Source organism: Sander vitreus, chromosome 15 (genome assembly GCF_031162955.1).
Source record: "Sander vitreus isolate 19-12246 chromosome 15, sanVit1, whole genome shotgun sequence".
NCBI classification, from domain to species: domain Eukaryota; kingdom Metazoa; phylum Chordata; class Actinopteri; order Perciformes; family Percidae; genus Sander; species Sander vitreus.
Window position 1 is genome coordinate 16,117,717 of NC_135869.1, and position 27,138 is coordinate 16,144,854.

At 41.5% G+C, this 27,138-nt stretch overlaps 5 protein-coding genes across 7 annotated transcripts; 2 read left to right on the plus strand and 3 right to left on the minus strand.

Annotated features, from left to right (window-relative positions):
• Positions 1 to 740: 740 nt before the first annotated feature.
• colgalt1a (collagen beta(1-O)galactosyltransferase 1a) lies at positions 741 to 6,995 on the minus strand. The gene is made up of 12 exons (XM_078269500.1): positions 6,596 to 6,995; positions 4,193 to 4,303; positions 3,983 to 4,100; positions 3,319 to 3,453; positions 3,023 to 3,227; positions 2,795 to 2,914; positions 2,539 to 2,615; positions 2,302 to 2,408; positions 2,068 to 2,200; positions 1,858 to 1,985; positions 1,552 to 1,758; positions 741 to 1,419 (listed from the first exon to the last, which is right to left on the minus strand). Exons 1-12 carry the CDS (start codon positions 6,814 to 6,816, stop codon positions 1,152 to 1,154), a joined length of 1,830 nt encoding a protein of 609 aa, XP_078125626.1. The 5' UTR covers positions 6,817 to 6,995; the 3' UTR covers positions 741 to 1,151.
• Positions 6,996 to 7,374: 379 nt separating this feature from the next.
• Positions 7,375 to 15,893, minus strand: pgls (6-phosphogluconolactonase). Of its 3 annotated transcripts, none has more exons than XM_078269502.1 (6): positions 15,573 to 15,893; positions 9,585 to 9,875; positions 9,229 to 9,336; positions 9,016 to 9,117; positions 8,126 to 8,266; positions 7,375 to 7,707 (listed from the first exon to the last, which is right to left on the minus strand). In XM_078269502.1, exons 2-6 carry the CDS (start codon positions 9,846 to 9,848, stop codon positions 7,561 to 7,563), a joined length of 762 nt encoding a protein of 253 aa, XP_078125628.1. In that variant the 5' UTR covers positions 9,849 to 9,875; positions 15,573 to 15,893; the 3' UTR covers positions 7,375 to 7,560. The 3 variants fall into 3 exon arrangements, with proteins under 3 accessions (XP_078125628.1, XP_078125630.1, XP_078125629.1); XM_078269504.1 differs by lacking the exon at positions 15,573 to 15,893 and adding an exon at positions 12,840 to 13,041; XM_078269503.1 differs by lacking the exon at positions 15,573 to 15,893 and adding an exon at positions 11,518 to 11,618.
• LOC144530039 (uncharacterized) lies at positions 11,769 to 17,715 on the plus strand. The gene is given in 9 exon segments (XM_078269441.1): positions 11,769 to 12,347; positions 12,483 to 12,579; positions 12,664 to 12,766; positions 13,035 to 13,720; positions 15,350 to 15,653; positions 15,890 to 16,023; positions 16,110 to 16,215; positions 16,300 to 16,832; positions 16,834 to 17,715. Coding segments are annotated over 9 exon segments (2,334 nt in total). The 5' UTR covers positions 11,769 to 12,054; the 3' UTR covers positions 16,912 to 17,715.
• Positions 17,716 to 18,109: 394 nt separating this feature from the next.
• Positions 18,110 to 22,290, minus strand: LOC144530089 (uncharacterized). Its single transcript, XM_078269501.1, has 4 exons — positions 21,850 to 22,290; positions 21,638 to 21,750; positions 19,284 to 19,389; positions 18,110 to 19,183 (listed from the first exon to the last, which is right to left on the minus strand). The coding sequence occupies exons 1-4, from the start codon at positions 22,127 to 22,129 to the stop codon at positions 18,372 to 18,374; spliced, it is 1,311 nt and encodes a 436-aa protein (XP_078125627.1). The 5' UTR covers positions 22,130 to 22,290; the 3' UTR covers positions 18,110 to 18,371.
• Positions 22,291 to 22,337: 47 nt separating this feature from the next.
• Positions 22,338 to 25,520, plus strand: vac14 (vac14 homolog (S. cerevisiae)). Its single transcript, XM_078269499.1, has one exon. It carries the CDS (start codon positions 22,476 to 22,478, stop codon positions 24,834 to 24,836), a length of 2,361 nt encoding a protein of 786 aa, XP_078125625.1. The 5' UTR covers positions 22,338 to 22,475; the 3' UTR covers positions 24,837 to 25,520.
• The last annotated feature ends 1,618 nt before the right edge of the window (positions 25,521 to 27,138 follow it).

Genomic DNA, 27,138 nt, shown 5'->3' on the forward strand with positions numbered 1-27,138 from the left:
AATATCCAATATTACACCAATCACAAATTCAACTTTTTTTTCAAAATAAAACATTTTATTTATTGTTGGCACAATGCACAACAAACATTGTTGTGCTCCCATTAATACTCAAATCAAATTCCTGGTAGATTTAGTGTAGCCATACGGGGCAAAATCATGACAGAATTAATCTCTGTACAATGTAAGATTATACAAACTGTATGTTCTCTTTCGCAGGTGCCTTTATCAAGTCTTCCTCACCCAAAATGTTCAAATTCAGATATAACTGAAAATAATTAAGTGGAGGAGACTAATGCGTGTTTGGATGTGGTTGGGTAGGTTCTTTTATAGGGAACTCTAAGGGCATTTATAACCATGCTACTCCCAAACCACAAGTCTGAGGCGTTAACAGCAGTTTGTCCCGTCTATAGCCACGTCAACCGTGGGTTGAAACAATCCCAAAGTGATTGGGACACAGGAATAATGAATAGCATTTGGTATATATAGACCTGACTGCATCAGCTGCTTGTGTTTTGTTGCTTTGGTAAAACTCTGCTGCAAAGTGTTGGCTAATGATTATTCAAAACATAGCAATATGAAGTTTAAAAAGACAATACTAAAGATCAAAGCAAAAGACATGCAGATGTTTCTCCTCTTGGACCAATACATTTAGAATGATAACTATGACTATAACTATGATAAAATGATTCATTTAAGAATGAATGTCTGCGAAAGTCTTGATTTTTGCTCAGAGACATACAGTGTGGTAACAGCTCAATTCATTTATAGTTTTGAGAAATTTATAAAAAAAAAAAACATTTCACAGTGTAATCTCAAATTAGGACAACATTAACTGCCTGATGACTGAAATGCAACAGTCCAATTACATTCTTTGCTAATATATAGGTTCATTTCTGTATGACAGACAGAAGTTGGGTACTGCAAATGCCATTCCAAATGGCAAGTCTAGTGCCTTTATAAAATAAAATCTATAAATGGACAATGTGACAGAAAACACACCTGATCCCTCATTTACTTGTCACACATAGATAAATTAAAATCTAAAATCTACAACTTTGATGTCACATCCCTGCTATGATACAAAATCTTAAGTATAAGAGACGAAACATAGGTGGTTTGTAAAATTCTGCAAGTCTCTCATTCAGTTCTTCTCATAGCTCGTCCCTCGCTGTGCTGTCCAAAGGCGACTGGAGCACATCTGAGTTCTGAGCCTCGGTGCTGATCTCAGCCTGCTCCCCCGTTTTTCCTGAGCGTGCTCTGTCCCAGTCTGTACGGACCTTATCATTGTCCCACACTGTGGAGGTCTCAGTGTCGCTGATGTAGCCTTTGTCGCCCGTGTAGTGTGTTGGATACACTAGAAGAGGCTCAGCTGAAAATGCCTTCAACTCCCTGGTTTCAAACTGTTCCATATAATCAGACCTGTGGATGAGAAGATAATGTCAAGAAAAGGAAAAAGGGCCAAACTGCTGAGTAGAAGTGTATGTTGGGTGTGTGTGTGTGTGTGTATGTGTGTGTGTGTGTGTGTACTTGTACTGGGTAGGGTACACTTACACAGGATGTTTATTGTACATGATAGGAAGAAACTCATCCACTGGCAAAATCCTCTTTAGTGGTTCTGCTTTCAAAAGCTTCTCTGCACCTTGTAATGATATCATATAGCCTAGTGTCCAATATGAATAGTCTGCTTCCACTATGTTGCGTATATTAGGCACTGCTTTCTCTGGGTGATCCACTTGCATTCTCTTCCGACCAATATAACTGGAAGAAAAAAATAGAAAGGAGGATTGAGAAGCAATTGCAAACTTAGGAGAATCAAGGAAAGAAAAATCAAAGATTGTGAAGGAAGCACAAACTCACATGAGATCCCAGTCCAGTCCTTCATCCTTCACCTCCCTCATTAAGTTCATCAAGCGCCGTTTGAAGAAGATCTCGAAGCGCAGGTCATCTTCAATCACCAGGGAGGTGTCCAGGCGTCGCTCCACAATCTAAAGCCAGACACAGATTTATCAATCACTCACCCATCTGTCTAGTTCACAAACTTTCACATGCTTGGCTTCTGGGGTTCACCTCTTTCCAGACGTTATAGTGGGAAAGGAAGCATCCCAGCTCTCCCTTCGTCAGTGGGCGACCGTGATAGGGGTCACTGTATCCAGGGAGCATGTGGATGCCCATAGCTTGAACTTCACTGATATTCATCGCCCTGAAATAGAGAAGAACAAATGTGACAAAATGGTAAGGAAAAACATGTGATAACTAAGTACTATATAAGTGTAAAGTAATCATTAAATAGAGTTAACTTACTTTCCATCTACAGCTGCAATGACCTTACAAGCAATCTCCTGCTTGTATAATGCCCTCAACATACGTTCTCGGCGGTCAGTTCGCCTCTGCAGGTTTATCATGAACACCTGCACATGGGCAACAGTGGAGCCGGTCAATGTAATTACAGATTTCTAACAACAGGGGGAGGCATTCAGCACAGAAGTGGATAGAGGGCCATTTTTGCAGACTCCCATCTTCACGTCACTCGATACTCACCTCATCAAAGCCCAGTTTGTCGGGTTGTTTTCTAGGAAGAGGTATGTATTTGGAAGGCATCACTGGGGGATTTCGCACTACACAGTGAGAGGGAAGATGGATGCAGAAATGGTATAAAATATATAATAAGAAGAAACCTATGCTGATAGTGATCATTAGATAAAGCAGCAGGAAGTAGAATACAGACTTCAAGCTCATGGAAAAAAGGGAGTTAGATGCAAAAGTACAACCCTTAGTCTGAATGCAAGCTACTCACCATTAGCCTCCAGCAGGGAGTGCACAAAACTGTCAACTTCGTCTTGCAAGGTATTGTGGGATCGCAGTGGCACAGGAAAGTAACCATAGGTCTCTTTATTACATACAAACATTTGAACATCTGTAGAGAGCAGAGGATGAAAACGTTTCGTCAATATCAAGTCACGCCATTTAGGTTCAAAAGGTAAAAGGACAAATGTGTAGATTCAAGCATTGAATTGTAAAATACCTGCCATCCGAGCAGAGAAAGCAAACACAATGATGTCATCGAAAGCCCAGCTGTATTCTGGGTGTGGTGGGTGAAAGGCCAGCTGCCTGGACGCCTCTTTCCTGAGGTCTATCAGGAAGGTGGAGTGGACCATGGGAACTGCAAAACAGCCCTTGCGCACCTGCTTTCTCATGGGTATGTAGGCAGGAGTGCGCTTATAGTAACCCTGAAGAAGCCGAGACGATTTAAGAGCATTCATTAAATCAAACAAACACTTGACATACACAAGCATGTACACCCAAACATCAACAAAGTACCTGGGAGGTCATTCCGCACCAGAAGTTTGAATACGCAGCACGGGATTCAAGCATCGGAGCTATGACAGTCTTGTTTTCTCTCATGAGCTTCCACAACACATCGGGATTGGTGAGGAGGTTATCACAGTCCACCAACTACACAAGGAGAAGGAGATAAACTGTAAAATATGTTTGTGAATTGTCAAAAGAAGTCTATAAGGCACACCATCAATTGACTCAGGAATCTTCAAAATATATACTTACAGGTCACGAGGGTAAATGGGGCACTAACAAACCCAAGAACGATAAGAGTTTCCAAAAAATTGTAGCACAAAATTATTGCAATTCTGGATGTACTTTGCTTTAAATTATACCCCACTGAAGCTCGACTATGTGGGCTGGGCTAGGGAATACAAATAGAAATGTGCTTCATTTTAAAATACAGCTCATGTTGAGACAAGATTTGTGTCAGTGTAAAGGATCCAGATGAACCAGACCAGATCAACTTTAACCACAGGAGACAGAAAAATAAAAACGGGTACATTTTTGACACACTTCCCGCTGCTTAAATTACCACTGTGCTGGTGCTTTGGACTTGACTCTTGGCTCAATGTTTAAAATGGAAAATTGTTCAGTGTCATTGTGCTTACTTTTGTGCCTGTAAAGAGTAGCTTTGTTGACCTACCATAAAGTAGTCCGCCCACATCTCACGAGCTGACTCCAGTGCTACTTGCCGAAGCTTCATCACATGCTCATAACGGAGGTCTGTCCATTGCTTCGGACCATCTTCACTCTGATAATGTCTACAGGAGACATTTGGATACTAATCAGACTGATTCTATCGGCTCTGTGAGCAACACAAAAATATCACCAGAAACTCTAGTAAATAACCAACCTGGGTTCCTCTTTTGGCCTCCACTCCACATAATGGTAAAGGCTCTTCATCTTGACAAGCCAGTCACGCAAAATGGCTGTGGTGTTGTCCTCGTTATGATCAGTTGCTACCCTGTCATTAAACACCAAATGTAAATGATTAGAATTAACTTTATTGTCTATTCGACATCAGAGGGGTTAAACATGATCTACAACTGAATGAAAAACAGTAACATTGGTTGAATGTTGCACTAATAACTGACTGGATCCAAGCTGAGACAAGAGTTGAAAGACGATACCATGACTCAAATAACAATAGCCCAGTGTTCACTTTTAGTAAGCACATTGTCTGCCGCTGTGGGAACTGACACAGGTGTTAATGATAACACACATGATGGTATCATTAACACCTGTGTCAGTTATACCATCGCCACAAAACAAAAACACACACTGTACACCTAGTTGATTGTTTATGGAAGCACATCACAATTTAAGGAATAAGGAATCAAGGAAATAAAATAAGGAAACCAAATTAAATAAACAACATCCACAGCCTTCCTTCTCTTTAGCCATGTGTTGTATTTTAGGCTAACAGGCTTGGCTGCAAAAAGAACGAGTTTGTCTCTTGCTTGAAGGGACGACAGCCAGGCTGGGTTCTCTTGACAAGATTTCACATGGATCCGTGAGAACGCAGCAGCTGGTTGCTAAACCATTTCATCCCACACTCCTGCTGTCCATCCTTCCAAATTCTCAAAGTTTGAATTACACTGACTCTTCCGCCTCATGTCCATCTCAAATAAATATTTATTAAAAGCATAGTTTTGAATGATGGTGCTCCAAACATACATCTACAAGTGGTGTTTCACTTAGATCTGGTGTATCGTTGCTCTCTTATGAGTAGAAATGCAGGGCTAAATGCAGACACCCAAGACTTAAATTAAACTTTAGCCTAGGCATGCTTACATACAAGCAGCTGCAAAAAAGCTTACAGCATGTAGTGTTTACAACATCTCGCAATTGTTAGCATTTTACAGCTGTAGCTTAATGTGCTTGCAGAACATAAAAAAAAAAGGAGCAATCAACCAATTCCACTCACTTAAAAGCCCCTAAATAAAGGTCCCCCCTTTATTTAGGGGCTTTTAAATGAGTGGATATACTTCAAATTAGTGAGTGAAGCGCATATACCTCTCTGAGCCCTCCAGACAGTCATGCAAACTGCTAATAGCTACGAGGGTATAAGCATGGGTGGGCTGTTGGAACATGTTGTTTAGTTATTGTGAGAAACACCTCCCTTTCACCTCCATCAACTTTGCCTGAGCATGGTAGACAGATGTTTAAATAGTCTATAACAACTATTTGCACTTCCCACAAAAGAATTGTCTTAGAATGTTACTGTGTTAGCCCTGGAAAATGGCAGACAGAAACATATTTAGTGAGCCAAAATAGGGAATAATACAAGGTTTCAGTCTCCATAACCATGTAGCATGTATATAATATCGATAGTTGCACTGTCCCTGCACAAAGCTAAATAGGCTAAATAGTACCATGTCATGCTTTTATTTCTAATGAATTACACCAAAGAGGGCTAAAACAGAACGCAATAAAGCTAGCTAATGGTTACTTTTTTGTCATAGTTAGTGCTGGAAGAGAAGTTATTAATTTTCACTTCCCCTATAGCCAACAAAACTCTTCACCGTTGGCATTTCCCTAGGGCTAAAGCTTTACAAGATGGAGATCTGTGGACTATAAAATGGATCTGCCCCTGACATGATCCTGGGTGGGAATCAATCCCTCCACTGAATACAGCCTACATTACACACAGGCCTAACTGGTTGCCAGGAGGTGATACGGGAGATGAAGAACAGAGGTAGCCTTGAGTTAAATGTGTGTGTATTAATGGACAGTGCAGACACAACAATAAGTCACTTTGTTAGGAATTGTGTTAAATCATACAGCTCCCCTCGTGGCCAAATCAGTTCCTTCCTCTCCCCTCCACGTATACAGATCAATGCATGCATGGCCCCTCTGATGAGCAGTGACCAGATGTGCTCACCTCTGTCCAACAGTGGCTACCTAAGGTTGCTTTAAATGTCCATTCGTGGTATGAAGACGGCGATAGTTCTTCGTTGTTTTCCGGCTTGTTGAAATTTGTTGGACACGTTTAACCCGCAACACAACTTGGCTAACATTGATATTAACGTTAATAAGTTACCCCATCATTTTCTGCGGGCCCACCCCATTTTTACTCAGAAGAACTCCCCAAAACCCAGCTGAACAATCAGCAATGCACCGTTTTTTATGAAAATAGTAACTTTAACAAATTTTTAACCTTAGCTAAAAACATGGACGTTATACTTTAACTATTAACGTTAGCTGCTTATCGTTACTAGCTTGCGAGAAAACGAACATCCTAGTATCAACTTACCACAAAGCCATACGCTCCTTGGGATAGTTGAGGCGCTCAATAGTACCGAGGAAATACGGCAGAGAGTGCTCGGAGTTTCTGCAGATGAGGGCGACGAGGATCCGGGGAGCGAGGAGCGAAGACTCGGGGCTCCAGCGCTCCTCCGCAAAATATCCCCGAGCAGGAGTACAGGAGAGGAGCAAGAGAAGCAGGGCGGCGGGGAGGCAGGCGAGCCCGTGCATTGCGACAATAAATTAACAAGAAAAAACTAATCCAGGTAACGTTAGGTGACAGTTGTGGCTCGTAGTGAGACACTACAGGTTAGTTGCCTCTTTACTTTGTGCAGCCATCACAGGACAGCTAAATCTGTGCAGCAGCTCCTGATGTGACCACACTGCAAAGTTGAGCTTTAAAGGGGTGGTGGGATGTGCAACGATCTTAAAGGGGATGGACAAGTGAGCAAGACGTAGGCCTACATTAAACACAAAAGGCAAATGTTATATTACATATTTCTCTAAATTGCTAATGAAATTAAGTGTTATAGATGGTTGTAATGCACCCAAGTTCCAAATGAGGATTCATTTTCAGGGTCAGAGGTAACTTTATTGGATATTTTACAAAGGGTGGTAAGGCAACTCAGAGTTGAGAATCAGAACAAATATAGCTTCTTCTTTTTTTTCTTTTCTTTACAGTGCATCAATATAATAACTTTGTCATATAAGTGGACTGTTCCTAAACTTCACAACCGAGAAAATCTAAATTTAAAAAGGTCCCCTCCAGACACACACACACACGAAATGTATGGTCACACTCACACACTTTTTTTATTTTATTTTTTTTTCCATCTCCATTTCTTCTCTTACGATCTCACCTACATAAACCATTTTAATGTGAAAGTAGGAATGTTTTGCATCATTTTTCAGTTTCTTCATTCAGGTTTTCACACCAGTGTTGACGTTAAGCCTTCATCTGGCAGATGGAGAGCTCTAGAGTTTGGCCCCCGAGCCTAGCCTTTCTACCTGGATAGTTAAGGAGGCAGCTGCAGGGTCATCAACAAGCCAGAACAGCTCGCCGTTAGTCGGGACAACACGGGCCGCTGGAAACGCTGGACCCTCTCTACCCTCTAGCACTTCCTGCAAGAAACACAACATTGTTACATAACTTAGTATGAACCATATTTCTGCTAGGCCAGTGGGTCATAAAACTGCTGATCAGATTATTGTTTTTAGTCATCTGTAACAGAATACAGGCATACATTTGTGCTAAAGTTCATGTTCCTTTCACTTTTTTAGTTTATTTTTAGTCCTGACATGGTTTTCAGCTAGGCACTGCCTATCTATAATTGTAACTGCCGAGTCATATAATTGGACCTGCAGAGTCTATCTCAGTGATTTTGTGCATGGTTTTTGTTTTTGAATTACTCATTTTTTTTCTCTATCTAATAACAAATGGGTTTTGTGTCTAAAATGATTGATTGTGCCATGGAAACAGGAGACTTTTAGGATTATGAATATGAAATGTGTTCAATGAAAGACTATATAGAAAATATACTTTTAAAACGGGTGCTTTGCTTCCTCCTGTTGATACAAAAGCCACACAGCGTGCAGAGTTCACCACTGGAAAGGTCATAGTTACGCGCTGTGGCGGTGGTTTGGGAGAGTCGCTGATGGGGGCCACAATCTTCTTGGTTTCCTGAATACGGGGTACACCAAAACCCAATCATTATTATGTGAACTGTATAGCCATAAAAGTGTGAGAACCACAACCCAAGACTATACTGCAACTGTCAAATATACGATAGAACATGAGGAAGATTGCCACACAGAGGTGTAACAAGGGATGACAGTGCAAACCACAAATTTCAAGTTGTGCTTGAAACAAAACCAATGATCCATAACTGGTCATGGGAGTGTCTTGAAAAATGCAGGCAAAACACACATTGTTCTTCTAGACTAGCAAAACAGGGACCACATCAAAGTGTAAACCCCAAAATGCCTGCAGACCTTACTTAGCATGGCTGTCAGAATTAAATTATTAAATTAAATAATGTGTTTCATATGCTTACTGTAGAAAACAAAATTCATAGTTCTACAACTGAGAGGTATGATTTACAGAAAAATATGCAGAATGGCCAGAGCTTTGCAATTTAATGACCAGTGTCAAATGAGTCCAACATGATTTTACATGTGGATTTATGTTTTTAGAATTATGACAGTACAAAACATATGAAACTTGTGTTTTTTAATTAAATATAATAAATGTATTCCAAACAAAGCTTTGATGCATAATTGGTTTAATCAACTGAATCCTCTTAAGATGTGTATGGTGAAGAATCAGAGAAGGGGTGTCTTTCTGCACTCAAGACAAGACTGTGACAGACATACAGTCAGACATTACAAATTCTGCCTGTTCTGACAGTTTCACTAAAGTATTGCCCTCACCTCCAGGAGAGGGTGGTCTGGGAAGAGGGAACAGGTGTGTCCATCAGGTCCCATACCCAGCAGTAACAGGTCAAACACTGGGAAGTCACCATCTGGGAAGGCCTGTGTATTTGAAAGTAGCAAAACAAAAACGGTAAACATTCTGCAAATATATTAAAATGTAAAAGAACATGCATGGGTGACACAGTCACAGAACAGTAAAGATGCCTGCACCTCCTTCAATTTGCGGGTATAATCCTCAGCACACTCGTTGACTGCCAGAGAGGAGTCAATGGTTAAGATCCCACTGTCAGGGATGTTGACCTTGGAAAACAACTGACCCTGGATGGAAACAAAGGCTTATAGTTGACCCCAATGTAATAGAATACCATAGATTAATCAAGGTAACTTTATTGTCCCTGAGGGGCAATTGTTTGTACAGCAGACAGACATAAGGACAAGACACACAACAATACAGCAAGACATGAAATACCCACCGTATCTAAAACACAATGGTAAATAAATACATTTAAAACAGTTCATTAATGTAACCAGGACACATGCAAACAAACACGCTCCCGAACAGATACCTTGTACAGCCCATAGGTGCTCTCAGGATCATCGAAGGAAACCAGTCGCTCGTCACAGAAAGCAACCACCCACTTGCTGCAGTCCAGGTCTGGCAGGGCGGGCAGCTCTTTGCTGAGCATGGACACAAGACTTCCTCCAGAGAGCCCCAGAGTGAACCGGCCATGAGAGATGATGGCCTTCTCAGCCCGAGATGTCACCAGTTGGGCCAGCACCGGTCCAAGCTCCGCTGAGGAGGGGAAGACCACAACTCTTCTGCCAGCCATGAGAGAGTTTTCTGAATAAAGTTGTTCCTGGGTAGTACAGAAAGCGAGAGAGAGAGAGAGAAAAAGCAATATATAAGGAAGTCAATTACAACACCGTTTTGCAAGTCATCATGATGTGTCTGTAAAAATCAGCTACATAAACTGTTTGTATAATAAAGCCCTACTTTTAAAAATAGTTTGGTTAGATTGATACTGTTTACTTAACGTTATAGGCTAGTGACAATGCCCCCAAATTTTTGAGAAACCCCTACCGGAGGTAGAACTAAACCCAACAATGTTTTTCCTCATCTCTAAGGTCTCCCATATATGAAATGGATTCTTGGCTAAAAATATTTTACTGCTAAGTTTGTTAAATTAACAGATATTGTTATACACCCCAAAACCAAAAAAAGGACTAAAATATAGCCTGTCCATATGAGAGTTAAGGCATAGAAACTAATGCAGATCAATCACACAAGCTCTGAGAGCTTTGAAACTTGAAACTGAATGGCTACCAAAAGCAGTTCATGTTCCAAATGGTTGCTGCTAGAAAAAAACAGCTTGAGAAGAGGTGGCGATTCAGTGAGGAGTGGGCTCATTCCCCCTCAGTGTTTGTTTTGTTAGATTGCCATTTGTTTGATTTAAGACAGTCATTTAAATTTGTATTGTGTTAAGTTACAGTTTTATTAAAATGCTCATTAAGGTCAAACTGCAATTCTGACTTCTGGTCTCCTGTTTGTGCTATGGTAAGGTGTTATCTTTCGATTTCAATCTTTGTTTCCATATGAAATGTATAGGGCATGTGTAGTGCCATATGAAATGTTTCATTATTAAATGTATCTTATATTTGAATTGCTCAACAGTTTTCTCACCACTGATAATGGGCTTTGGACTTGAGACTAAATTATGTCAGTGTTCCATTTTCTTTCATTTTGGACACCTCATACATTGAGTGAAAGAACACCCTGATTTGTCATGCAATATTTACATATCTGGTATTGCTGGATTCAGCACAACCCCACCTTTCCAACAAGCCATCATATGTGTTTCTATGATAATCCCTGGCAAAGTAACCACAAAGTAAATAAAACCATTCTGCATAGATATTCATTTTTTGCATGTTCGCCTATTTTAGGTAGGCGTTTATAAGTTTCTGTTTATTCCATGCATCAAGATATTCACATCCATTCTTTTCTAGTAGGTAATGCAACTTCCTGACTACAAACATGCCAAGTTTCAAAGCTCTCAGAGCTTGTGTGATTGACCTGCATTAGTTTCTATGCCTCAACTCCCATACGGACAGGCTATATTTTAGTCCTTTTTTGGTTTTGGGGTGTATTACAATATCTGTTCATTTAACAATCTTAGCAGTAAAATATTTTTAGCCAAGAATCCATTTCATATATGGGAGATGAGGAAAAACATTGTTGGGTTTAGTTCTACCTCCGGTTGGGGTATCTCAAAAACTAAAGCCCTTTTTGACCATTTGTCACTAGCCTATTAGGCTGGGACTGTGCAAAGAGAGGACTTGAGCTAAAACCAGTCAATGAAAAAAAAACAAATCCTGATTTTGCATGATATTGCACTAGCCAGTATCGGAAATATGCAGGATAAGCGATTCTCATTTCTTAAACAAACCTGACATTTAAGCTCTTAAACTACAGCTTTCTGAAAAAAGAAGTGTCCTTACTTTAGTGGGAATCTCAACAGCAGATTGTCATGAGGAGGAATTTCAGTCGGCAAAATGTAATCCGACGCGCTACTTCCTAAAACGTTTTCTCACCAGCCAATCACATTCTGTGTTTAGACCACACTGCATTCTGGTTAGTGGAGTCCCCAACAAAGTAGTCTCGCATAAAAATCCTCTTAATACATCCATGATAAAAACTCATCTTATCGACCAAGTTAAAAACAACAGGCGATTATCAAAACACCTCGGAAAATTTGGGTGAATTTCACACAGTATCGATATGAAAGTCAATGAAGAAGCTATGTCAACATTACGGCTCGTAGGAGCTTTGTGTACGGCTGCTGTGCCTCCTCCCAGCCGGTAGATGGACATACTGTATCCGTTTCAAGCACTTGAGTTTTGAGACACTCGCGTATCTTGCTATGGACATGCACGCAGCTATTCCTGCGTATTACGTTTGAACTATTTTACAGTGAACATTCAGAGCAACAACTCGTCCGTGTGCATCTCCTCGCCCAGCAGAAATCTACACGAACCATGTCGACAGTCTTCTCTTTCCAGACACAGCTCGTCTCCATCATGGACGCGTTATCCAAAACAGCTGTAATGGAAATAAGCAAACTGGTCGACATCGAGTCTAAGATGCTAAAAATTGAGATAACTCGAGGGCGAAATGAAATAGCCTCGCTCACAGAGAAACTGCAGCTGATGGAGAAATTGCTTTATCTCGCACAGGGGGGCAGGCAGGACGCAGCAGCATCCTTAGTGCTGAGGGACGGTTCAGAGGAGGGAATATTGGAGTCTGGCAGAACGAGACCTGCCACAAAAAGGTAGGCTTGTTGATTCCTGTGTTTAGCCTACAGGTAGATTTAGTGTTTGTGTTATGCTTGCACCATAAATACATCTCCATTCAATCATGACTCTTTGCTGTTAATATACACCCTGCCTGGTGTATTTAATCGAAGTTTGTATCCTAGTGAAAGTCCGTGGGAAAGCATAAGTTCCTCCAATGAGATGAGTAAGTGGCATCATCTTCAAACGGAAGAGCATGCCATAACTGAAGTAAGTCCTGCACTGATCATATTATGTCACTATATTGTACCATGTCCTTAATTTGTAACAATGCATGCACTGTTCTCTGACTAGCTCCCAAACCCACTGAAAGAGCAACCTGAACAGATAGTGGTAAAAGAAGAGCCGACAGAGGTGGACAACAGAGACTGTGAACAAGATAGGACAAGTGAAAACAGTGAGTATTAAATACATGTTTGGTTTCACAGCAATGTGTCAAACACAGTACAAATTCTGGCTCAGGAAAATACCTTTTTGTATCATAAAATAGACCTTGAGTGACAATACGTGGATTTAGGAACTTTGCTCATCATAATATGTGGTTTCAGAAATTCTTAAAGTCTTCTTAAAGTGTCGAATTCATCTATCATCTTGTGGCCGTCATCAGGGCAATTGGGGTCAACAATATTCAACATTTTAAAATGTTCATATAATGCTGTCAACAGGAAGGAAAACATTCACAGACACCGGGAAGAGCCCAGAAGTGATGCAGTGTCTCAAACCCGTTCCAGAACGTCAGCAGCCTCTATTTACTGACAGCTTTGTGACAATGAGCACCCAGCCGTCTCTCGCTGGACCAGGGAGGAAGGAAACACAGTGGAATCCACAGCTTACACCTGCACACACAAACCTAGTGGTTGGGAAAAGCATGACTCAAAATGTTGCCTCCCAAAGCTTAAGTGTGCCCAGGAATATGAAGCTCCACAACTTGAGGAACTCAACTGCAAAGAGGTTTGGTTGCTTGCAGTGCGGCAAAAGCTTCAGATGCTTTAGCCAGCTTGAAATACACCAGAGAAGTCACACAGGAGAGAAACCGTTCAGGTGCACACTGTGTGGAAAGAGATATGCACAAAAAGGGCATCTGTACACACACCAGCGCACACACACTGGGGAGAAGCCCTACCGCTGTCCTATTTGTGGAAAGGGCTTTATTCAGAAATGCACTCTCGATATGCATCAGCGTACACACACCGGAGAAAAACCTTTTGTTTGTATCAAATGTGGCAAGGGCTTTACCAAGAACTGTAATCTGAAAAAACATCTCACAGTACATCTAGATCCTAGTTTGAACATGTATGGTAGTGAATCTAGTGTACCGACATTTAGTGGGACATTCATAAATGGAACCACTTAAAACAGCCAGTCAAATGTAACTTGAAATAGTTTGTGCATAATAAATCCAAATGCAAATTTGAGTGTGTGTCACCTGCTTTTACTGTTCAAATGGGATGAACATGTGCACTGTGTTATCTGCTACCCTTCTAAGTTTCAACCAATCCCCTTGATATTGTGCTGCAGTATAAATACTACACTCATATATTACAGTATAAAAACAACTGATGAATGAACTAATCACTCTTGTTTTATTGATAGTTGGCAATGCCTAAAAAGAAAAGAAAAGCCCAAGTTGCAGTAATCTAGAGGCTAGAAAATGAGTCAACAATCAATATAATAGATGTTTAGAAGTCTTTAGATTGGCCTTACTTGACTTGGGTCTTGTTAGTGGCACATCAACACTTATATAAATAAATCAAATGGTTTAGTCCCAGACACCTCTGATTACTGAGACCATGTTGTGACATGATATGGTTGGTCACTACTTTCATATATTTAAATGAAACAAATATTCACCAGAAGTTATAGTATTCCATCATGTCTTCATTGTTGGTTAGACTAATAATAATGATAATGAGTTGTGAATATTGATCAATAACTATTAGCCGAAATGAATGGGTGTTGCAGTTCCTCACTGCTACCACTAGAAGGCAGTGAGCCCTTGGTTTTAAATGATGTCTAGCAGAAGAAGAGTGGTCTCTACATTATCAGTGTGTTAGCATAGACTGTAACAAAGCCCGTCTTATTAGAAATTCTTTGACTGTATATAAGAATGGACCAACAGATCCCGTTGCTCTGGACGGAGACCAGTGAATGCCTTTAAAAGCACTTTTCCGGTGAGCGCTGAGCGTTACTGCGCAGCCTCCAACTGAGAGAAACGACGTAAATGTGACGTGAGCAACGTGTCTGAAAATTGTAAGTCTTCTGGTAGCTGTGCCAAGAGAAATCTCAATCATTCCCAATCTTGCAGAGACGGAGAGCGTAGGTATATGTAAGGAGACAACATGGACACAGGCTAATTATTGCTAACTAAAATGCTAGTTAACATTAGTAATTAAACTTAAACAGCTAATGTAAGTCCAAACTGCCTGCGAGCTTCTCCTGTACTATACGGTAATTCCTCTAACGTCGGGCGATCGCTTTGTAGCATCAAAATGGCGCCATAGGAGATTCGAGCTCTGAAGCGAAGCTTACCCCCTTGTGTGTTAGTTATAATTTATACCACGCTCACGCCGTAGACTGTAAAACATAGGAACCATGCTAATAATGAGTTGTACATATTGATATTAATAACACTACTACTACTGGTGTGTTACCAAAGTAGACTGTATGTCTATGGTTAGTTGGTAACCATGGTTGCTTTAGCAGTCCCTCCCTTCATTTTCAGCTGTTTAAACAAAGGGTAAAATAATGTATCATGTATTATTAAACATAATTTTTTTTTATATTACTAACATGACTTAGTAGTCAGAAGTATCTATATAATTCCCACTTAAGTAAAAAACGTTTTTAATCTTTCTGGGTTTTTATACTGTGCTGCTTTCGGGTGGTCCTCGTAATCGTACGCGAGCATTCAGTTTTCCCACAATCCCTTGCTGCCCCCCTATAAAACATAATTGATAAAGGAGCAACGCTGTTTCGTTAGGAATCTTGCCAAAATTTCGAAATACTAAGCTCCCCTGTCGAGATGATGTGCGACACAACAAACCGAAGTTTTCGGGCGCAGTTAGCCGGTGTTCTGGACAAGCTAACGAAGGCGGCTTTGGTTGAAATAGGCAACCTCGCTGACGAATGCTCTTCCGTCCTTCACGCCGAGATATCCCTGCACAAAACGGAGAATGAGGCGCTGAAGAAGAGATGTTACTTACTGGAGGTCCAGCTGAGAGCAGCGAGGGAGGCACAGACCTATCCTGCACATGCCAACAGCGTCAGCCGCCGACACCCTGCAGGTCAGGATGGTCCGTAATCTGGTTTGTAGGTTACCATAGCGCGGAGTAACAACGTAGGCTATCTGTATTTGTGTCATAACAGGCTAACGTTAGCTAGTTAGCTTTGTTGTAGACCACAGCCACCTTAACTCAGGTCTTCACATCATTATAAACACTAATACATGCTGTTCTAAGTTGTATTTGATCTTGATTACATCTATAGGAGGACCACATTTCACATCTGCTTCTTCTTCCAGAACGGCAGCAGCCAGCTATCGACGGAGTTTTTGGAAAGGACTGGTGCATGGATCTGTGGAGAGAAGAAAAACTCCCCTCTCAAAGAAAAGAGACAGTGGAGCCGGCTGCTACTATGACAAGCATGGGGATACAGGTCAGTGAATCATCGACCAGCTGGTTTTGTTTTCTCTTAATGCAATCTGACTGAATAATCGTTGTGTTTACATGTCTTGTTGGCAGGCAATAGACTTAATGGAGAGAGAACCTGATCTCATCTTTGTCAAGGAGGAGACATATGACGACCATCCAATTGGCCAGCAGATGAGGCTAGGAGATAACAGAAAAAGTAAGTTTGGATTAAAAAGAAACAAAATAAAGTCATTATAATTTCAATAGTTTGTGATTTAACTGCCATATTCTTATTTGACAGTTGGGATTTTTGACGAGGACAGCATGCTTCATAGATCTGTTGATGAGCTGCAGCTTCACTCAGGGCAATTAAACCACTTTCCCATGACGGCTGACAGTCAAACACAACAACGCACACAGCCAACAATTATGGACAAGTTGATAGATGATGCAACAATGTGCACTTTGGTTGACAACACAAATCCACCTTCGGCCACCGCCGAATATTCAGACTTCACGAACAATATCCACATGAATGCAACCAAAGAACTCACTATTCAGCCAAAACCTGTGAAGCCAACAAACCGGTTTGAGTGCTTATTCTGTGGGAAAATATTCAACTATCTAAGCAGTTTAAAAGTCCACATCAGGCGACACTCCGGTGAGAAGCCGTTCAGTTGCTCAGTTTGTGGGAAGCGGTTTGCTCAGAAAACCTACCTGAAACTGCACCAGCGTGTGCACTCGGGTGAGAAGCCTTACAGCTGTCCAGACTGTGGAAAAAGTTTTTCCCAGAAAAGCTCTCTGAACATACATCTTCGAACACACACCGGTGAAAAAGCCTTATAGCTGTGTGGACTGTGGGAAATGTTATGCATACAAGTATGGTTTAAATCACCACCAGTGTTTCAATTGACTGATCAAACCATGTGGTTATTGGTAAGAAGTCTAACTGGTCAGAACTGCTTCTACTAAAGTGCTCTCTGTGTTGCTCAATATGTCTATACAAAAGTCAAATGTGGATGGAAAATGTAGTTATGAAATACTCCCATCTATATAAAAAAAGGCTTATTGTATAGCCTGTTGATGGTGCTGTGTTTGATGTGTTTTTAGTTTTATGGCTAAGAGAAATGTGGCAGCAGTCAAACAAGGTTACAGAGAATATCTGTCTGAATTGGTGGGATTCAGTTTATTTGATTGCTTAGGGGGTTCATTGTTGAATTTTTGTCATGGATGAAACATGAGACATGTTTGCGGCTTACATTTACTGTGAGGTGCTCATCCAACCTATGACAAAAAAATACATCAATTTTATCCATTGCATGTTTTCGTATGTTTGGGGTACCATTATACATACCTCAGTATCATGTCTCGTCCCACAAAAGGCCTGTGTCAAATAATGCCAAAATACTTACTTTGGACAAGTGCTCCATTGCTTGCACACATGTAGCATAAATCTTCAAAACTACCTCTTCACAACTATGTAGAAGTAAAACAACTCCGTCTGTTTGCTTTATTGCCCAAGTCTCAGTGTTGCTTTTATATTTAGCGTATGTCATGCCTCATTTCTTGGTATTTAAGTGATAGAAAGTGGGTAGTTCTATCTCGTTGACAAACAAATGTTAATGTGTGTTGGTTACATAATATTGAAATTACTTCCAGAAAGGGTTCTGGTTTAAATGGTGTTACTGTTTTAAATAAATGTATTTGTATGACTGCATCATAATTGTAGAAAGACAAAATGTGTTGTCAGTGTAGTAAAGCCAAACGTCATTGGTTTTTCTTCTAAATGTGACGCATTTCTGTTCTAGAAATCATATATATATTTTATTCTGTACTGTGTCATCACACCTAAACTGAGCAATTCTTTGTACTAAGCATCAATTTTGCTTGTAGTGATTCCCCTGAACAGACCACACTGACTGAATGAAAGAATAATCCCTGCCCAAGAAAGAAATCTTGTGCGTTGATTTTTTTTCTGCATGACCCTTACAGAGCCACATCAGATGTGCATTGTTCATGTATGTAAAGACTCCACTGATGAAAATGAATTAAGACAACTTTTAGATTAGACAAAATAAATAATTCACTCGTTCTTCCTTCTTTAAAAGGAGTTTTATCAAATAAAAGTTTAATTAAATTAACATTCATGTGTTTTATTGTAAGGACAGAAACATCTAAAACACTGACGTGCTTAATTCTTAAATTGACAAAAGCGCTTAAGCAATACAGTACAGGCTACAAGACATCACAAACATGATTAACTGCCCTAACACTAATGTGAGAAGTAGTACACAATGCAGTATATCTCTTCTTGCCCCACAATCAGGCCCTGACAGGTTTTAAGCCTTTAAAATGTCTCCTAGCTGTCGAACCTTAACGATTTATGTGTGTCATTAAATGATGGCTGAGGTTGACCTTTTGCGTGAATGTCTTCCCACAATTAACACAGCAGAACGGTCTCTCTCCAGTATGGATACGAAGGTGACATTTCAGATTGCCTTTCTGGGTGAACCCTTTACCACAAAAGCTGCACCTGTAAGGTTTCTCTCCCGTGTGGACAACATAGTGAATCCTCAGAGCTGATGGGTTTGCAAAGGTCTTCCCGCACAGCTGGCATGATCTACTGACTCTCTGAGAGGCCACTGGAGGCACGCAGCTGTGCAACTTGTTGAACTTGTTCCTGTGAGGGAAATGCTGCTTACAAATGTTGCAAAAGTTGGACTTGTGGGACTTCATGTGCAGTGTTAGAGTGCCCTTGTGGAAGAATGTCCTGCCACATATTTGACATGTGAATTTGTCTGGATCTCTGGCGGTTTCTACATTAAATATATAAAAGTCATCATGTGAATCTTTTTCCAGATCAGTGCTGTTTTCAGAGTTGTTGTTTGCAGGTGATGTGTGCTGTTTGTTGTGGTTGGGCCCATCTGCAGCATTCATTGTTGGCTCTTGCTGACTTCCTTCAACAAATTGTAAATCATCATCATCATCCACCTCTTCAATTGGAATGATATGAGTGCTGAAGGCCTCCTCTGTGTCATTGATGGATACAAACTGTATGGTCGGTTCTTCAATACCACCTGCACACACAACCTGTTCTCCATCCTGATCAAATGACAGGCTGCAAGTGCTTCCTGAGTAACTGACCGACAGTTGCTCTGGTTCCTCAGCTATGCTTTCTTCGTGTTCTGTTGCATAAAAATACAAAGTCAAACACTCAAAAAGCATCTAAAGCTGCTAAATCTGCATTGTGTATTCCATCATGCTAACACTCCTTCACTCTCTTACCTTCTGTACTAAGAGTTTCCTGCAGGCAGCTGTTGGCAGTGTCCTCCACATAATCCTCCTGTTTGATCTCAGTTACAGTAGTTTGGTTGGACAGCATCAACACAGACTGCAAATTAGAATATACAAATGTATAACCTAAATTACATGGTTCAGACATTTATCAGGGCATCTCTATACTCCCTGCCTTAATTACGGTTGCTTTTCAATGTTCATCAGCAGAGTCTCTCTCTCTCATCAATTCTTATAGGTATACTTGCAAAAAGTCAGGGAACGTTGAGGATCGTAGACGCAGTGGTCGACCAAGTAAATTTAGTGCAGCAGATGAAAAACACATCAAGCTTATTTATTTCCCTTCGAAATCGGAAGATGTCCAGCAGTGCCATCAGCTCAGAACTGGCAGAAACCAGTGGGACCCAGGTACACCCATCTGTCCGGAGAAGTCTGGCCAGAAGTGGTCTTCATGGAAGAGCTGCAGCCAAAAAGCCATACCTCCGACATTAAAACAAGGCCAAGCGACTCAACTATGCACGAAAACATAGGGACTGGTGTGCAGAAAAATGGCAGCAGGTGCTCTGGACTGATGAGTCAAAATTTGAAATACTTGGCTGTAGCATAAGGCAGGTTGTTCGCCGAAGGGATGTAGAGTGGTACAATAATGAGTGTCTGCAGGCAACAGTGAAGCATGCTGGAGGTTCCTTGCATGTTTGGGGCTGCATTTCTGCAAATGGAGTTGGAGATTTGGTCAGCATTAATGGTGTCCTCAATGCTGTGAAATACAGGCAGATACTTATCCATCATGCAATACCATCAGGGAGGCGTATGAATTGGCCCCAAATTTATTCTGCAGCAGGACAACGACCCCAAACATACAGCCAAGGTCATTAAGAACTATCTTCAGCGTAAAGAAGAACAAGAAGTCCTGGAAGTGATGGCATGGCCCCCACAGAGCCCTGATCTCAGCATCATCGAGTCTGTCTGGGATAACATGAAGAGCCAGAAGGATTTGAGGAAGCCTACATCCATAAAAGATCTGTGGTTAGTTCTCCAAGATGTTTGGAATAACCTACCTGCAGAGTTCCTTCAAAAACTTTGTGCAAGTGTACCTAGAAGAATTGATGCCGTCTTGAAGGAAAAGGGTAGTCACACCAAATATTGATTTGATTTAGATTTCTCTAGGTGTTAACACCTTATAATAAAGTGTACAATAATACTATAATAGGTGTAATACAATACCTTTACAATAAAGGGTACATATCACTTCAGTAATGCTTAACTAATGCATGACTTGCGATGATTTAATGTATGAATTATTACAGGATGTATCATGAATTCCTGTTGCTCACCATTAACGGATGATCAAGTCACAATGACTTTATGTAATTAGTTCACACCATAGACTGTATACGGAGGTTTACACTTGATAGATCATCAGTTAAAAAGGTCCAATGTGTAGGAATTTCTGCATTGAGATCATATATCGCAATCAACTCTCTCGCACCACGCAGTTCAAAGTACGTATTACAGCTACGGTAGCCTTCACGCTTCAAAAAGCCGGTCTCTTGCTCTTTTCAATATCCTTTTTCTTTTTCTGGGCGAAGAAGAAGACTCCTGTTCCTGAAATTTGGATTTTGAATATGTGTGGCCCTCCATGTTTTCTTCTTCAAACTTGCCGGCGCCGGGAAGCTACGATACCCATTAGCAGCACCTGTGAGTTTATCATGCGACAGTGAAAACGCAAAAGGCGGAGCAGTATGTCCTGTATGTCCCTTACCGGCTAACGTATTTCAAGATGGCGCATGAATATGGAGCGTCTACCCCAGTTTATGCGAATGCAAATGTAAAATTTCAAGCCAAAAGGAATACTTGGAATTGATGGTGGTGGTAAATATTCATGAAAAAGGACACGTTTGTGAACAGGCAACACAGATTTTGATAATTAACAACTAAACACGTTACACATTGGACCTTTAAGGAAAGTTAATCACAGTTACTTTATACATTAATTGGTATGCAACCAAAATAGCTTGATTTCTCTAACAAAATACTTTATTTCAGCGGAGTGTAGCACAGTAGAGAAAGATGCACTAAACCCACAAATTAATGAATGTAGAAAGTAACTGTGACTTTACATTAACTAATGATCTATTAAGTGTGAACTAATCACATAAAGTCATAGTCACCTGATCATTTTTTTTTATGGTAAGCAACAGGAATTCATGATGCATCCTGTATTAATTAATGCATTAAATCAATAGTCATGCAATAGTTAAGCATTACTTAATTATATCATTTATGGACTTATTTATTTATAAGTCGTACCAAACATTTGATAGCTCTATAAATCTTCCTCTTACTTCCTCAGATGACTGTGGTGAGTCTCTGTCCACACTGTACGGGTCTCTGTCTTTCCAGAGATTCATACACCAATCTTTTCCAAAGATCCCCTCTATGGTGGGTGACCCAGACACTGAGAAAAAGTGAAAAAATTAAGGTAGAACAGGGAAACACCTCAGCAAACACAGAAACAATGCAGATGATTTCTATTCAAATCATCTGAGCGGTTTACCATGAACGTCCCCCCCGTCTCCGTGGCAGACAGTTTGTACACCTACGCTGCGATAACTTTTACACAACCTGGGAGAGTCGCTTCTCACAATCGTCGGTTCGCACTCCAGACTGTTTACTTTCTCTGCCAGCGCGGAATTAGCAACCAGGAGTTGAGACAAGCCTAGCCGGAGCTTGGCCGAGTCTTCATCCACCAGCTTGCAGACTTGACTAAGGGCAGACCTGGCCATCGTCTCCATGATGGCGGAGAGCTGTGTGTAAAAAGAGAGGCGGCTCGCCATCGCTGATGCTGGCTGTAACAACAACCCTCTTCACCAGCTAAAGAAACAAAGTATGAGTAGGCTACAATTCGAGAAGTGACACTGTATTGAATGCATTAGCTGCACACGTAGCTAATGAAGCTAATTTGAGCTAACGATACTCGCAAAGCGGGACCCAAATAAATGTAGCAACCGTGACGTGTTTCCGGCGGATGTAACCGGTCAGCTGCGTTGGATTACAAGGCTTCCTGGTTCGCGAGTGAAATCGATGTGTTTTCTCTCATAAATGATCTTAAATGCTGAGTGTGTTCTCTCGTCACAACGTACATTTCAGTAGACACTATCCGGTACAACCGCAGCTACGAACATGAACACGGAGAAGGACTTTTCGCCTCTGACGCCCAACATCGTCAGGGCTTTGAATGACAAACTGTACGAGAAGAGGAAAGTCGCGGCACTAGAAATTGAGAAACTGGTGCGGGAGTTTGTGGCTCAGAACAGCTCTACTCAAATCAGACATGTTATCCAGATCCTGGCCTCGGAGTTTGCGCTTTCCCAGCACCCCCACAGCCGGAAGGGGGGTCTCATTGGACTGGCAGCTTGCTCCATCGCCCTCGGCAAGGACTCGGGTCTGTATCTGAAGGAGCTTATTGAGCCTGTACTCACGTGTTTTAATGACTCAGACAGCCGTTTGCGCTACTATGCCTGTGAGGCCCTCTATAATATAGTCAAGGTGGCCAGGGGAGCTGTGCTGCCCCACTTCAACCTGCTCTTTGATGGTCTCAGCAAGCTTGCAGCAGACCCAGACCCCAATGTGAAAAGTGGATCTGAACTCCTGGACAGACTGCTGAAAGACATTGTGACAGAAAGTAACAAGTTTGACTTAGTGGCATTTGTCCCCCTGCTCAGAGAGAGAATCTACTCCAATAATCAATATGCTCGGCAGTTTATTATTTCCTGGATCCATGTTCTGGAGTCTGTGCCAAACATCAACCTGTTAGAGTACCTCCCTGAGATCCTGGATGGGCTCTTCCAGATCCTAGGAGACAACAGCAAGGAGATCCGTAGAACGTGTGAGGTGGTGCTTGGAGAGTTTTTGAAGGAGATTAAGAAGACACCCTCCAGTGTGAAATTTGCTGAGATGGCCAACATCCTGGTCATCCACTGCCAGGTTGCAGATGAAACAAAACTCACAAACGACCTGATCCAGCTTACGGCTATGACCTGGATGAGAGAGTTTATCCAGCTTGCAGGCAGAGTGGTTCTCCCCTACTCCTCTGGCATCCTAACTGCAGTGCTCCCTTGCCTTTCCTACGATGACAGAAAGAAGAATACCAAAGAAGCAGCCAGTGCCTGTAATCACAGTCTGATGAAGCTGGTGACTCCTGAGGATGACGAGGATGAGGAGAAAAGTGGAAATACAGGCTCCGTGGAAGATAGCCAGCCGAAGACGGAGGCAGACAGCAATGATATGCTGAATGCATCACAGGAATCTGTTGGTTTCAGTAATATCAGCTTCTTCACTCCAGCGAGTGCTGACAGGCCTCAGGTAATTCTGGACCTGGACGGTATTGTTCAGGTGTTGGACCGACACCTCCACGACTCCGCCACTGGCATGATGACCCGCATAGCTGTGCTCAAATGGCTCTACCATCTCTACATCAAGACACCACGCAAAATGTTTCGCCACACAGACAGCCTGTTTCCCATGCTGTTGAAAACACTGTCTGATGAGTCTGATGAGGTGATACTGAAAGATCTGGAGGTGTTAGCTGAGATAGCTTCATCTCCTGCTGGCCAAACGGACCAAGTGGGCTCCTGCGACGGCACTGACAACAAACTGGAGCTCAAGGTCCCTGAGGGTGGCAAGCCAGGACAGCAGCCCAGCACGGACTCCAGAGCGGTGGACTCGTCCCCCTCCACTCCCAGTATGAACTCCTATTTTTACAAGTTCATGATCAACCTGCTGAAACGCTTCAGTCTGGAGCGGAAGCTTCTGGAGAACAGAGGCGCTTTCATCATCCGGCAGCTCTGTCTGTTGCTTCATGCGGAGAACATCTTCCACTCCATGGCTGACATCTTGCTGAAGGAGCAGGACCTCAAATTTGCATCCACCATGGTTCAGACGCTCAACACCATCCTGCTCACCTCGGCGGAGCTTTTCCAGTTACGCAACCAGCTGAAAGACCTCCGCACTCAGGAGAGCTGTGCTTTGTTTTGCTGCCTGTATCGTTCCTGGTGCCACAACCCCGTGGCCACTGTGTCGCTCTGTTTCCTCACGCAGAACTACAAACACGCCTATGACCTCATCCAGAAGTTTGGAGATCTTGAGGTGACCGTGGACTTCCTGATGGAGGTCGACAAGTTGGTACAACTCATTGAAAGCCCCATTTTCACCTACCTGCGCCTGCAGCTCCTCGATGTGGAGAACAACCCTTACCTGATAAAGGCCCTGTACGGCCTGCTGATGCTGCTGCCACAGAGCCAGGCCTTCCAGCTGCTGTCCCACCGCTTGCGTTGTGTCCCAAACCCTGAGCTCATGAGGACTGTGGATGAGTCCAAGTATATGGACTCCAAACGCCAAGTGGTCTCCAAACGTGCCTCTCACACTCAGATGGATTACAATGAGCTGCTGCAGCATTTTGACCGTGTTCAGAGCAAACACCTGGAGGTCCGACACCAACGCTCTGGACGTGCCTCTGATCACCCTGACGGGAAGCTGATGTGAAGTTACTGTGTCATAGTGACCTCTGGCCCTTAATGGACAGCAAGAGGAGGGGACAAAAATGTTAAGGACAAGAACAATATATCTATGTTCTGTAAAAGATTAAGATATTGAAGCCAAAAAGTATTAAGTATGATTTAAAAACTCTTATCTTACACTTGACACATGCAAATTAATAGTGACTACTTTCTGTGAAGATTTGAAGAATGAACATACGATCTCATACATCATAATTAGAGTGGTGGCTTCCATGCTAATTGAAATGTTCACAGTGTTTCAAGTGAATCTGACATGGATTATAGTGTTTAATAGCACACCTCTGTCATTTAATGTCCATGTGAACCACAGTATGTCCATGGTGTATCCTGTTGAGCAGTATGAATAGAGCATGCGTTCAGGGTTGCCTTAATCTCTTATCACCCAGAAAAGAAAATCTCGTGTAGAGTATTGACCCAGCTCAACTGAGATTTTAAACTTTGGAAGCCATCGATGACTGAAAACTGGCACTAATTCTGGGTAGATCCACACCTCCAGCTTTTAATTCCATTTCTTTCTTATATATTCTTCAGTTAATATGTATTTCTCCTTGTACAGTGTCTTGTTTGTCTTGCATTCTTGAAAAAGATTCACACTTTTGTAATTGCTGTGTGAAAATCAATAAAGTGGACCATGTGATTTAATAATGTACTTTTTTCCTTATCTGTGTATTAACCAAAACTTATGTCATTAGAAGTACTAGTTAAAAGTGTGTCTGAGGGGAGAAGAAAGCAGCAGACACATACTACTAATGACCCTGTTCCTGCCTGTGTTACAGTACATGCTGCATAACCTGCAGCCTTTTGAAAATGGTCCAGTCGATTTTGCTTTGTATTTATTATTATAATTGGGCTTATTATAAGTCAAGCTCCTAATGTACACTATTAAATCATTTAACTTCTTTAAAATGTGTAAATGCATTGTGTTAACTTTGCCTAGGTTTCTGTTGTGATTTATGATTGTGTAATACAGGCAGAACTCTATGGAAGCACAGCAAATAGCTTTTAAGAGGGTTTCCTTTAATATGAGTGGAAATTACCCTTTTATCTGTTTAAATGCTTATTTAACCTTAAAAGAGGCCATACACAGTTTTGACTGTACTGAAATTTAGACAAATATATGTACATTAAAAGAAATTGTATCCAAGGCTTGTTTTTACTTGCCCCAAAAGATCCAGTGAGAGTAACCGAAAACCACTTTCCCTATTTAACTACATGGAGGCATAAAACAAATTTAAACTCAACTTTAACATAAAAAAATACTATATTACAATATTACCTGCATTGATTTCAATGGAAGAGTGCTATAGAGCTAATTCTTTTAGCAGCATGTTTTGATACTGAGCTGAAAACCCGCCTTTAATGTGCGTGTTTATTTGTGGTGAAACTAGAGGAGCTGGGTCTCTCCTCTCTCTCCTGCTGCATGACTATATGCAGTTGAACACCCATGGTACACACTGTACATGCAGAGGGAATAAAGGCTTTACTGCCTGGTAGAAACCAATCAGTGCTGCATTGAATTCCACAGATGGAGGCTGTGGACGATTCCTGTTGCGCTGTGTGTGGGGACATCTTCTTGGCTTCAGTGGTCCTCTGCTGCATCGATTGTGATCGTAGCTTTTGTACCTGTTGTTTAGAACAGTTCTGGATACAACATGGTATTAGAGAGTGTCCTCTCTGCTTTAAAGAGAGACCTGGATTTCCACATAAATCATGTGAAGCACATGGAGAGCGACTGCTTCTTGTCTGTGTAGCTGATCTGGAGCCTGTCTGCTCTACGTGCAACAGATCAGGCCTGCACATGAATCACAGAGTGTATCCAATAAAGGAGGCATTCAGGGATCGTAAGGTAAGCTGAATAAAAAAATAATTCTATTCTTTCTATTAAAAAGTGTTGAGCATACATTTGCTAATAGATTTTCACTACATGTAAACTACTTCAACATGAAGGATGATCTTTATTATTCCCAGCCATTATGAAGACACATGTTGGAAATTGAAAATTAGACCTAGAAAACCTGTACAGTCTTGCAATGAAAAACATGACATAGAAAGCATACTACTATACCTGTAATATAATGTCTGTCAGCCTCTTCTTTATTTCTGTTTGCCTCTGTGTGAGATGCACACACAGGTGTAGCCTAAACCCACACAGCACAGCAATCCATCAGTCTTTTCCTAAGTAATTTAATCTTTACCACTTTGAAACTATTTTCAGTTTGTGCTCAACAAATGACTATTCTGAAGATTAAAACAGCTCAAACATTTCA

Bases quoted from the DNA above. Each gene is read 5' to 3' on its own strand.
- colgalt1a (XM_078269500.1), bottom strand. From the start codon at position 6,816: ATGCACGGGCTCGCCTGCCTCCCCGCCGCCCTGCTTCTCTTGCTCCTC. The intron at 2,409-2,538 runs GTGAGTATCGAG...GCCCATGTGCAG, and splicing joins ACAAACTGGGCTTTGATGAG to GTGTTCATGATAAACCTGCA. The intron at 2,201-2,301 runs GTAAGTTAACTC...TCTCTATTTCAG, and splicing joins ATTGCAGCTGTAGATGGAAA to GGCGATGAATATCAGTGAAG.
- pgls (XM_078269502.1), bottom strand. From the start codon at position 9,848: ATGGCTGGCAGAAGAGTTGTGGTCTTCCCCTCCTCAGCGGAGCTTGGA. The intron at 9,337-9,584 runs GTATCTGTTCGG...GTTTCCATCCAG, and splicing joins GCACCTATGGGCTGTACAAG to GGTCAGTTGTTTTCCAAGGT. The intron at 9,118-9,228 runs GTGCAGGCATCT...TCAAATACACAG, and splicing joins ATACCCGCAAATTGAAGGAG to GCCTTCCCAGATGGTGACTT.
- LOC144530089 (XM_078269501.1), bottom strand. From the start codon at position 22,129: ATGGCGAGCCGCCTCTCTTTTTACACACAGCTCTCCGCCATCATGGAG. The intron at 21,751-21,849 runs GTAAACCGCTCA...ACTTTTTCTCAG, and splicing joins AGACGGGGGGGACGTTCATG to TGTCTGGGTCACCCACCATA. The intron at 19,184-19,283 runs GTAAGAGAGTGA...TTTATGCAACAG, and splicing joins GGAAACTCTTAGTACAGAAG to AACACGAAGAAAGCATAGCT.
- vac14 (XM_078269499.1), top strand. From the start codon at position 22,476: ATGAACACGGAGAAGGACTTTTCGCCTCTGACGCCCAACATCGTCAGG.